Raw genomic sequence first — 12477 nt, 5'->3', positions numbered from 1 at the left:
AAGTGTACATCCCCCTGGCAATTAAATGCAAATAAGGGAAACTATGATAAGTTTTGGAGCATTTCACCTTAGTAAATTTTTATAGGGATCAAGTTGGAGCTACGGTGTATCTTTCATAATACTTGTTAGTTTAATGGATTTTTTAAAGATTTTTCACTTTTAGCATCTGAATAATAGTAGTCACAAATAAATATTTATTGAACACTCAGTAACACTATTTTAATTTATTTATCACTGCAAAGTGTCATAACTACTATAGATAGTAAATCAGAATACTGAAAGGAGAACTAATTTTGCCTAGTTCAGAATCCTGAAGATGAGGCCAGTATTTTTTCACTTCTGTCTATAATGATCCCTAACTTTTCAACTTATTTAATCAAACTCCAGAAATAGTAATATAGTCTTTTCAAAGACAAGTTTCAACCTCTAAAAATGGGCGAATGAGAAAAGAATGAGACACAGGGTTTTCTGAGAGTTCCATGTGTTAGTACTCACCTTTTGTCTTAAAGCTTTCAGGAAGTGAGGTACTGTTTTCTCCTGTTTCATAAACCACAACTACTCGAACATTATACGAAGTATAAGGCTGTAGATTTGAGATGTTACAGACATAAGCAGGATTTTGGCTGCATGAAGCTTTAGCATGGTAAAACTCGTTGTATTTCCACTAGAAAAAGAAGTCTCAATTAACATTGTTGTTTTTTAAAAAAAAAACAAATTCTAAGCAGAAATGTATGGGCTTATGGTAAGTGATTAATACTTAAATAAAATGTACTTTCTATTAAAGAATAAAGTTTTCTTTATGAATATTTGATCCCAAAGATTATCCCCAGGACTTACAGCAGTTTTATTTTTTTATGGTAAGGTATCACTGACATAAATGATGGTTTTTAGGATAAACCCAAAGTAGGATAGGCTTTTCTGACTATATCTCTTCTAGAAGATTCAAAACAGCAAATCCTGTTGTCCCTGAAGTTAGAATCCTATATGAAAATCAAGAGGGTTAAAAATGCAAATTCTTCTTCTTTTTTTTTTTTTTTTTTTTTGAGAGAGAGGTTTTTGCTATAGGGTGCATGCACTCACCAGAAAGACAGAGAGAAACTGAAAATGAGAAATTGCCCCCCCAGCAGAGATGGCCACGTTGCAGTCCCTTCTCCACCATTCTCCTCTCGGGATCTTGGGCACACACGCATATGCACCCGGCATGAGTTTAAGCCACCAGGTCTGGGACTCGAACCACAATCAACTACATGGGAGTCCATTACACCAGCTGGTTGTCCCAAAATGCAAATTCTTAACTGAAGAACATTAATGGATGAAAACTGTGACACTTTCTATTCTACACATTTTTAAATTTCAGAATAACATTTTACATGGTTCGTTTCATTGAAGTTCATGTGACTAACAAACTGAAACGTTTAGGTATTTTCATCCTAAAACTCTCTTCAGGCAAGTGGTCATTGTTCCCTATCTTCATATGCAGGAAGCTTAGATTCCTAAGAAGAGAAAGGTTTTGCTCACCATAATGCAGCCACTAAGTAGCAAGGTTAGAACTTGAATGTTGCTTTCATTCTACCTTAGATATTAACCCTATAATTTAGTTTTATGAAACTGCCTTCTCTGTGACATTGCTTTTTAAAAATCTGTGTAATATCATTGTACACATATTTATATACAGATTGTCATTATTGATAATAACAATAGTAATATTAAGTAATGATGTTGATACCACTATTAATAATCATATCACTATTTTAAAATGATGGTTTGTTTTCTTTCACTAAACATACAAATAGGAAAAGATAGAAGATATGGCATTTTGTCAAAGGTTCATGGTGTATTTTCTCTTGTAGAGTTTCCTAAGGTCAGTTACCATAAATAAACTTTACATCTCCTTTCCCATTTAACACCTACAAGGTCACATCATGACACTTTATATTCGTTTTCTATTCAGTTAGGAGAGATTCTGGAGAGCACCTTCAGGAAGTAGGACACCATACTACAAAAATCAAAGAGAAAAAAGGGAACATGGTATACAAATAAAAAATATATAAATGATAATATTAAGAACTTTCCTACACATCAATCCCACTGAAACATATGGTTTAATGAAACAAGTGAATTAAATCTGAAATATTTGCCCTGGACCTTCAGAGAAACAGAGTCTATGTAAATCTTGGCTAAAAAATATTAACATTTTTTGGTTTTGCCTCCTTAATAATCTGGTATAGAAACTACCATAAGTAAATAGCCTAGGGGACCCAACATTCCACACCATACAGAAATTCTCAGGGCTCCTTTAAATGTTGGGGAGATGTTTGGCCAAGGGTATTTCTGGAAAACTGTGAGTATTGGCTTTACCGTAGCAATGAATATTCTGGGCGGACCACCAACTTAAAAGAATGACATGCAGTATCCTAGTAAATTACAAACCACTCAGGACCTTCCATTTGTCAGTGGCCAACAAGTGAAGGGGTGGTGGTTACACAGAGGGATTTGCAAAATATTTGGGTAGGAATTGGGGAAATATGAACTATGATGTCTTATAAATTGGAACTTCTGAGGGACCAGCTGTTGGCATAATGACTATGTTGCTGGATTCCAATGTAGTTGACCATGGTTCGAGTTCTGGACCCGGTGGCTTAAACTCACGCCAGGCACGTGTGTGTGCATGCCCAAAATTGCGAGAGGAGAATGGAGATGGGATTGTGGCATGGCCATCGCTCCTGGGGGGTGATTTCTCACTTTCTGTCTCTCTGTCTCTATCTATCTATATATATATAAATAAAATAAATAAGAACTTCTGAGTTTATTTAGTTCTTATAAGGGTTTGCCTGGGCAGCTGGAAAAAAAATCACAATTTAAATAAACTTCTAGAAAAAACTTATGAAAGCAATATCTTTGATATGTAATATCTAATACCTTTCTAATATTAAATTGAATATGTTGTTCTTTTATAGTCTGTTACAATTTTTTTTTTACTTTGTGGAATTTAAAATCTAAGTAGAATGAAAGACTCAAGCATCATCATCTTCAAGGTCATTTCTTTGATCTAGGAAATTAACTTTACATTCCTCCCCCTGACATTAGACTGAACTGCATCAAGCTTATTTAAATAGATAGCCCTAAAACAAACAGTCTTCGAATTGAGTCACATTTTATAAGTTTATAAATATTATCTGTAAATAGGCAACAAACTATCAGAAACATGGTCAATAGTAGTACAATTAAACTATGGCTTTGAGGGAACCAGCAGTTAGCATAATGGCTATGTCGCTGGACTCCCACATAGTCGACCGCGGTTCGTGTCCCGGACCCGGTGGCTTAAAACTCACGCCGGGCACGTGTGCATACATGCCCAAGGTCCTGAGAGGAGAATGGAGGAGAAGGGATTGCGGCGTGACCATCCCCCCTGGGGGGCGATTTCTCGCTTTCTGTCTCTATGTTTCTCTCTGTCTGTCTGGCGAGCGCATGTGCCCTATAGTGAAAAAAAAAAAAAAAAACTATGGCTTTGATGTTATCAACTCAATATACAGTATAGTTCTGTATTTTTATAGTTTTTATCCAAAAAGTAAAAGATTATTTTAAAAAATTATATATACTAAATTTAAAAAAATATACTGAATAACCACCTCAGTTTTAGAGAAACAGTGAGACCGCAGCTATATTGCTTTTTAAAAAAAGGATTATTTTATTGGGGACCAGCAGTTAGCATAATGGCTATGTCACTGGACTCCCATGTAGCCGACTGTGGTTCAAGTCCCAGACCCAGTGGCTTAAACTCAAGCCGGGTACATATGTGTGTGTGCCCAAGATCCCAAGAGGAGAATGGAGAAGAAGGGATTGCAGCATGGCCATTCCCCCAGGGGTGATTTCCCGCTTTCTGTCTCTCTGTCTCTCTCTGTCTTTCTGGCGAGCGCACACGCCCTATAGCAAAAACCTCTCCAACCATCCAGAAAAAAAGAAACATTCCAGTGCATGTTCATGTATGGTCCAAATCCCAAAATAAATGAGAAGTGGAGGAGAAGAGATTGCAGCATGGCCATCCCCTATAGGGAAGTGCTTTTTCACTTTCTCGCACACATGCCCTTTGGAATTATTAGTTATTTATTTTTTAAATAAAGGATTTTGAATGAAGAAACATACAAAGCTTGCAAGCCAGCACTAAAGTAATTTAGATCAAAAGGTTTTATATTTTACTTCTCTCCTGTTACTATAAAGCCCTCACATAGTTGAAAGAACATTTTTAGACAAGGTTTTTGCTCTTTTTGTTTTTTCAAAGCTTTCTTTTTTATTTTATAGAAAACACTAATTTGCTATGGACTTTAAACTGGAGAATCACACTGATAACATCTAACTAAATTAAGCATAATATTATGAAATCAGTAAGCAGTAACTCATACCCTTTTACATAGATCCTTTTAAGAGCAGATTAATCTCTGGATCTTTCCATCAGAAATTAGTCTGGACAACTCTCTAAGGAAGACATATGAATAGCCAAAAAGCACATGAAAAAATGTTCAACATCCCTTATCATAAGGGAAATGCACATTAAAGCTATAATGATATATGGTTCTACCCTGTTCAGAATGGCTATGATCAAAAAAATAAAGAACAAGTGCTGGAAAAGGTGTGCCAAAAAGGGAACCCACAGATTCTGTTGAAAGGAATGTAAATTTGGGAACCAGCAGTTAGCGTAATGGCTATGTCGCTGGACTCCCACGTTGTCGACCGCAGTTTGCGTCCTGGACCCAGTGGCTTAAAACTCACGCCGGGCGCATGTGCGTGCGTGGCCAAGATCCCGGGAGGAGAATGGAGGAGAAAGGATTGCGGCGTGACCATCCTCCCTGGGGGGTAATTTCTCGCTTTCTGTCTCTATGTCTGTCTGGCGCCCTATAGCAAAAACCTCTCCAAAAAAAAAAAAAAAAAGAGAAAGGAATGTAAATTAGTACAGACACTGTGGAAAAAAATATGGAGGTTCCTCAAAAGCCTAAAAATAGAACTACCATTCAAGACAGTATTTTACCCAAAGAATAGGAAACTTCTCAGACAGAAGGACACTTACACTCGCATGTTTATTATAGCATTACTCACAATTGCTAAGACATAGACTCAATCTAAATGACGAAGAAATGAAAACTGGGTTCAAAAATTGTGGCACATATACACTATGGAATATTATTCAGCCATAAGAAACAATGAGATTTTGTCATTTTATTTAAAGTGAATGAGTACTAAAGATTTAATGCTAAGTGAAATAAACCAGACTTCGAAAGACAAATACTGTATATCCCCCATTCAATATATTCAGTTGGTGCAAAAGCAATTGCAGTTTTGGACTGTGACTTTTAAATCACCATAACTAGTCTCAAACACATATTTCTTACTCAAAATAGGAACCATTACAATCAACACATTTTGTGAATGTGAAATAAGTTTATTTCTGTAGTGTAAAAATCCATGCTTTGGGATTCAATGAACTCTGGAAAGGCATCTTTTGCATTCTACTGGTTACACAAGCATTTTCCCTGCAAAAAGCTGTCAAGATATTTGAGTAAGTTGTAGTTGGTTGTCAATAGGTCAGATTAACATGGCAGATGAGGCAAATCCTTTGATTTTTGAAGCACTGGTTGTATGAAATGTGGTAGGTTGTTGTAGAGAACTGGCCCTTTCTGTTGACCAATGCTAGATACAGGTGTTGCAGTTTTCAGTGCATCTCATTGATTTGTTAAGTATACTTCTCAGATGTAATGGTTCTGCTTGGATTCAGAAAACTATAGTGAATCAGACCCCCCAAACTGTGCCATGACCTTTTTTTTGGTGCAAGTTTGGCTTTGGGAAGTGTTTTGGAGCTTCTTCTCAGCCCAATCACTTGGGCTAGTCATCCTTGGTTATTATATAAAATCCAATTTTCATCACACATCACAATCCAATTGAGAAATGGTTTGCTGTTATGTAGAATAAGAGAAGGCAACACTATAAAACACAACTTTTTAAAAATTTTTCATCTGCTTAAAAGGTACCTACTTATTAAGCTTTTTCACCTTTCCGATTTGTTTCAATTGCCAAGAACCCATAGAATGGTCAGTGTTAAGTTCTTCAGCAACTTCTAGTGTAGTTGAAGAAAGATCAACTTTGATGATTGCTCTCAGTTGGTCCTTGTCAGCTTCTGATGGCTGGCCACTATCTCCTCATCTTTGAGGCTCTCATCTCCTTTGCAAAATTTCTTGAATCACTATTGCACTGTATGTTCTTTAGCAATCTCTGAGCCAAATGAGTTGATGTTATAAGTTGTCTCTGTTGCTTTACGACCCATTTTGAACTTGAATAAGAAAGTTGCTCGAATTTACTTTTTGTCTAACATCATTGCCATAGTCTAAAGTACATATAAACTAAACAGTAGTCAGTAAGTCATTAGAAAAAAACAAACAGTGAGAAATGCACATTAAAATGATCTAGAAAATAGCCACATTTATTTAAGAATATATCCAATATCAAACAACAAAGTTAAACAATGCAAAACTACAATTATTCTTGCACCAACCTTAATATATAAATGCCTTCACTTTATGGCAGAGATTGAAAAATCCAAAGATATGGTAGTATAGAGGATAAGTATAAATATCAGAGACTATCAGGGAGGGGATGGGATGGTGAGGGATGGCTGGGAGAGGAAAAGAAGAGGAACACTTAACAGACATAAGAATGTAAGGTTCTCTATTGAAAATGATGTATATGGTAATTTTTAAATTTGATTGTCATATACTGCTTGTATATTTTGAAAAATCATAATGTGAGCTATAGAGATATGCAATGATTGAATGTAAATAAAAATTATAGCTTTTTAAAAGTAGGAACAAAAGAAATTAACTTACTGCTTCCTCAGGCCAAATTATAATCAATGAATGTTGTCAAATATATTGTTCATTATATAAGAGAGCTCTCTAGACATTTGAAAAGGGTATTCCAATTTATATATGATACAAATGAATATATGACATAAATGGGTATAAATTACAACTTATTTATGATATGAATCACAAAATTAAGATTTACTTAAAAAGTTTACCTTCTGGAGTTCAAACCAAAATTTGATGAGGTTAACATTAGATGGAGCCTTCCACTCTAATTGCAAACTAGTGTTCTCTGGAACCAAGGCGTAAGGTTTCTCTGGTGTGTCAAACATTTTGACAGTGACAGGATGACTCTCAGCACACCACATTTCCTCAGAGTGGCAGGCCAGAACCTTTTTGTAAAAAAGAACAGTTGATTAACTTTTTCATAACCTTACACTGGAAACTGGCAATAACAAGTACCCAATATACTGCACCTTTAACACATATAATTGTCCACCAGACAGTGCAGTAACAAACAGAGCAAGCCTTCCATTTGGAAATTCGCTTCGTCTTCGAGGAGTCTCAGGAATTAGGCCCAGATGTGAGATTGCCAATTGATATCGGACTAACTCTTTAGGTCCATTTGGCTTGTGAGATTCTCTCCAAGATATAATAAGACTGGTGTCTGACTGCACAGTTGTGTTAATGAGCCATACTGCCTCTGGTACTGAAATAAATGGCAAAGAATGATGGGCGATGTTGCAACAGCACTGAGAGGTAGAAAGAACTAATGAAGTCTTAGTTGAGGAATAATCTTATCATATGAGAAATATCATATCTAGGACTAACAGGCATACAGAAGGAAAGTCAGACTCTGATGTAACGGTAAGTTAACAGGCTGCCTGAAAGGCTCTTATTTATTTTTGCCTAGTGACCAACTGATTCCTTGACTCCATTTCAAAGATATGGCCAATGATGAGTAATCCCATTCAATGAGTTTCGTGAATATCATCAGAGAGCCATCTAAAAGAAATAACATCATTTCATAATAATTGCCATTTCCTAGAATACTGTTTTTAGATTCTAGACCTACTTTCTTTCAGGCAATGATCTTATAATACTATAAATCTTAGTGGCCCCAGTGAAATTCACGTGGTGGAAAGGTGTGGCTCTCTGGCTTCACCACATATACAGACTTACGAATATATGGGAAGAGAGTGACACTGTGTGGTGAAATGAAAGAATGTATTTGTTGGTCAAACTTTTGTTTATGATGTTTCACCTCTTAGTTGTTTCTCATTTTGATGGAATATTAGTTAGTTTAACAGTCACGTCATCAAAATATTGTTCCACAAATACATTTTTCTTATTCAACTTTTAAGAGTTCACATAATAGGTGGCACGGTGGTTAAGGTGGCTGGATCCCACATGGCCGAGTGCACGGTTCAAGTCATAGACTTGGTAGCTTGGAAAATATGCCAGGCATACGTGCGCGCATGCCCAAAATCCCAAGAGGAGAATGGGGGAAAGTAGACCACAGCATGGCCATCATTCCCAAGGAGTGATTTCTCATTCTCTCTCTCTCTTTCTGGCAAGTGCATACAACCCAGTAGCAAAACAACTGAAAAACTTTACATAATAATGACTACTTAGCATTCAAATTTTTTATAACCTATTTATTCTGAAACAGTTTTCTTTTTTTTAATAATTATTAAATTTTATTTATTCATTCATTTATTTTTAATTTGACAAAGACACAGAGAGCGAGCGAGAAAGAGGGTAAGTGAGAAAGCCAACCACCAAGTCTGGGACTCCAACCATGGTCAGCCATGTGGGAGTGTCCAGCGCCTTAACCACCACGCCACCTGTTGGTCCCAGCATTCAAATTTTTTGAAAAGCAAATATAAACATATGTGAGGGTTCTCCATACAAAATGAATATTATTTTTTTATAAAGCACATATATTAAAAAAAACTTTTTAAACCAAAATGAACTCATCCTTTAATTCTATTTTTCCATGAACTTTTCCTATATATATGAGTCCCCCTGCATGCTTCACATATATAACAAAATTTCACTCCAGTAACCCACAACAAACCCATAACTTACCTCCACTTTTGGTTTTTCCCCAAATCTCTTTTCCCAGAAGTAAATGTTCTGAAGGATCTGAGTAATAATTCTTTACAGCTATTTGTATCATATATGTTGAAAATGGTTGTAAATCTTCAATAAGGGCTATTCTCTCCTGAAATTCCTGTAATTAATTTTTAAAAATTAATATCTTATTCCTATATATTATATAAATGGCTAGAAATTATTTAACCAAAGAGAAGAAAAATTAAACTTTTTCAATTTAAAAAAGTTAATTTATTTTAAATTCTGGATTATTAATGACAATCCCACTATTCTGTCTACCAAGACCTAAGTTGTTTAATATCTCCAAGAATAAATGACAATGATTGGTAGCCCTCACTCAATTTTGTGAAATAATTTATTTCATATAGGAAGCTAAAGTCTCAAAAAAGGACACTGTTTAATTAATACTATATTGTAAGGATGTACTACTTAAGTAAATATAATAAAAGATTAAGCTATATTGTCTAGCCATTCTTAGAGTAATAGGGTAAAAAGACTTTTCTTAGACCAATGATTCTTAAGTTTGGTTGTACTTTGGAGTCATCTGGGAAGTTTTTAAAAAGCACTGGACTCCCCCATGGCCGATCACAGTTCGAGTCTCCAATCTGGTGGCTTGAAACTCATGCCGGACCTCTGTGCGTGCGTGTACAAGATCCCGGGAGGAGAATGGAGGAGAAGGGATTGCAGTGTGGCCATCCCCCCTGGGGGTGATTTCTCAAGTTCCTTCTCATTGTATCTGTCTGTCTCTCTTTTGTGAGCACATGCACCCCAAGGCAAAAACCTCTACCAGAAAGAAGTATTATGTCCGGGTTCCACTTCCAGAAATTCTGAATTGCCTAGAGTGAAGACTGGGCCCTAGTTTAAAACAAAACAAAACAATATTTCATCAAAATGGAGAACCATTGACTTAGACCCACATTAATCGATACAAAGATGGTAAGATAGATTAGTTCTAACAACAGATACCCAGTGCCACACAATGCCCAAGCTTGGTCAGCCAAATGGCCCAAGTGACCTCTGAAACAACTCATTTTAGGAACGTATAAAGAAAGGTTACAAAATAAGTGCAGTAACAAGAATCATGACTACTTTATGGCAAGTGCTTGGTGTCCCGTAGATGTGAAGGTCACTTTTGAATTGATTAAGTAAAGCTAAGCACAAAGAAAAATATTGTATATGTGTATATTCACACACACACACACACACACACACACACATATATATATACAATATATATAACTGGGATAAGTAATGCTAATGCTGGGATAAATCATTCCAATTAATTCATTCAAGAAATATCAAATGAATGCCTAGACAATGCCAAGTACTGTGTAGGTGCTGGGGATACAATAACGAATAAACACAGAGTCCCTGAACAGCAGTACCTTTCGCAACACATGAGAAATAATCGACAAAAGCATAATGTACCATTTTTATATTAGATAAATACTATGTGGAAAAGTATATGGCTATGTTCTTTCTGCCCATTTCTTACTCCTCAAACTTCAATCTGCTGGATAGGCCACAAAAACAAATCTCTATCACTCTCTGGGGATAATTAGGTAATCAAATCCAGTTCTTTCAAGATTAAAAAAAAAAAAAACTGTTGCCATGGCAATCCATCAACTAGCCAGAGTTAATACACTTCCTTGAAGCCAAACTTACGTTCAGACGAGAAGATTAGAACAAGTGGCATTATAGTACATTTCAAAACAAAGGGGAAGTACTGTATCATAGCTGATAATTTTGTATCAAAAAAGGACATCTTGTGAAACGACAAAGACCCTTAGCTCTATCTCACCAGCATTCTACATCTGTCAGAGCTGTTTTTCCGGCCATTCACTGCTGTGTAACAGACCAAGTATGTTGGCGTAGGGCTGGTAATGCTGTTCCATGTGAGGTTCGTTGTGGCTGGAGGTAGTCTGATGGTGAGGCTACTGTTGGTAGCATTAAGTAGCGCTGGCTCTCCAATAGTTGAAGCTAGAGACAGAAATGCTTTGTCTAAAATAAGGAGAAAAAAATTAAATATATACACATATAAGACAGTACCAGCAGATTTATTTAACATTAAGGGAGATACCAAAGTTAGAAATTTATAAAACACTCATAACTTTTGCTTGAAAAGGTAAACATGAAAATGCTTTTGGATCAGCCAATGGCGTGGTGACTTAAAAACCATTCCTGAGAGGAGAATGGACGACAAGGGACTGCGGAGTGGCCAGTCCCCCTGGGAAGTGCTTTCTCTCTTTCTCTTTCTCTCTGAGTCTCTGTCTTTTTCTGGCAAGTGCACACAAACCACAGCAAATTTTCAAAAAAAAAAAAAAAAGAAAGAAAGAAAGAAAGACAAAATGCTTTTGAAATAATGTTAGTCTTTGAAGAAACAAAAATTTCTGCATTTCAATATTGTGTGTGTGGCAGGCACTGTTAGATTCTACCCAATATTCTCCTCCTCTTCTTCAAATTCACATATGTCTGATATCATTTAGGGTGGCAAGCCCAAAGGAAAAACTCAGCTTTTCCCAAAGGAAAAACTCAGATAATCATGTGACACAGTCTAGCCAGTCAAGTGATGCAAGACGCTGCATGATATCTTGAGAAGCAGTGGCCATCTTGTGAGAATTTATTAAAAGGCACATGTTGGAATTTTGAGGAAAACCAGAAGTCTGTGTGCTTGACGGCATTGTGGAACTGCCACACCACCACATACACAAAGCATGTTGCACCCTACACAACTCCAGGGAGCACCATTTACAAAGACTAAAATGAACATGGTATGCCCTAAACCAGGGCAGTGGTATAGCCACACTACAGACTCAGCTTAAGTCTCTACCATCATTTAAAATGAGTACTACGGAAAAATTTTAAGCAGTAGGGAATGCCCAAGGGAATTGTTAGCCTAACTTTGAGGATACTTGGGAAGTATGGTGATTTGGAAAAGGGTAATTTCCCTAAAGTTACAAAATGGGCTACTCTCCAGTTTAACCAATAGTTATCCAAGAGTATTCAGTTCATACTGATTTCTCGTAAAGTAGGAATGGGACCCATGTTAGCAGCCAGAACAATAATCTGATTCAGAAGTCACTGGGGAACCAGCAGTTAGCGTAATGGCTATGTCGCTGGACTCCCATGTAGTCCACCGTGGTTCGCGTCCTGGACCCAGTGGCTTAAAACTCATGCTGGGCGCGTGTGGGTGAGTGCCCAAGATCCCGAGAGGAGAACGGAGGAGAAGGGATTGCGGCGTGGCCACCCCCCCCCACCCCCCCGGGGGGGATGATTTCTCGCTTTCTGTCTCTCTGTCTCTCTCTGTCTTTCTGGCGAGTACATGCACCCTATAGCAAAAACCTCTCCAATAGAGGGAAAAAAAATAAGAAGTCATTGGTACCTTTGTCATTCTTTTGTCTTTATTTAACTGATTGGTACGATAGACTGAAATGTTGGAAAAGTTGTTCAGAACAGGAAGACACATTTTTCCCATACATTTTGTTCCTTCCTTCCTTCTTTCCCTCTA

At 36.8% G+C, this 12477-nt stretch overlaps 1 protein-coding gene across 2 annotated transcripts in view; it reads right to left on the bottom strand.

Moving 5' to 3' along the window:
- ROS1 (ROS proto-oncogene 1, receptor tyrosine kinase) overlaps positions 1-12477 on the bottom strand; it is a 157712-nt gene that overhangs the window by 65708 nt on the left and 79527 nt on the right. For both annotated transcript variants that reach the window (XM_006157868.1, XM_006157869.1), the window contains exons 28-32: positions 10771-10970; positions 8943-9087; positions 7328-7560; positions 7067-7243; positions 496-664 (exon numbers count right to left, since the gene is read on the bottom strand). In XM_006157868.1, the coding sequence (XP_006157930.1) occupies positions 496-664; positions 7067-7243; positions 7328-7560; positions 8943-9087; positions 10771-10970 (924 nt within the window). The remainder of the gene's footprint in view (positions 1-495; positions 665-7066; positions 7244-7327; positions 7561-8942; positions 9088-10770; positions 10971-12477) is intronic.

Source organism: Tupaia chinensis, unplaced genomic scaffold, assembly GCF_000334495.1.
Source record: "Tupaia chinensis unplaced genomic scaffold, TupChi_1.0 Scaffold000563_1, whole genome shotgun sequence".
In the NCBI taxonomy this organism is placed as follows: Eukaryota; Metazoa; Chordata; class Mammalia; order Scandentia; family Tupaiidae; genus Tupaia; species Tupaia belangeri.
This window is presented reverse-complemented; position numbering and strand designations above follow the sequence as displayed.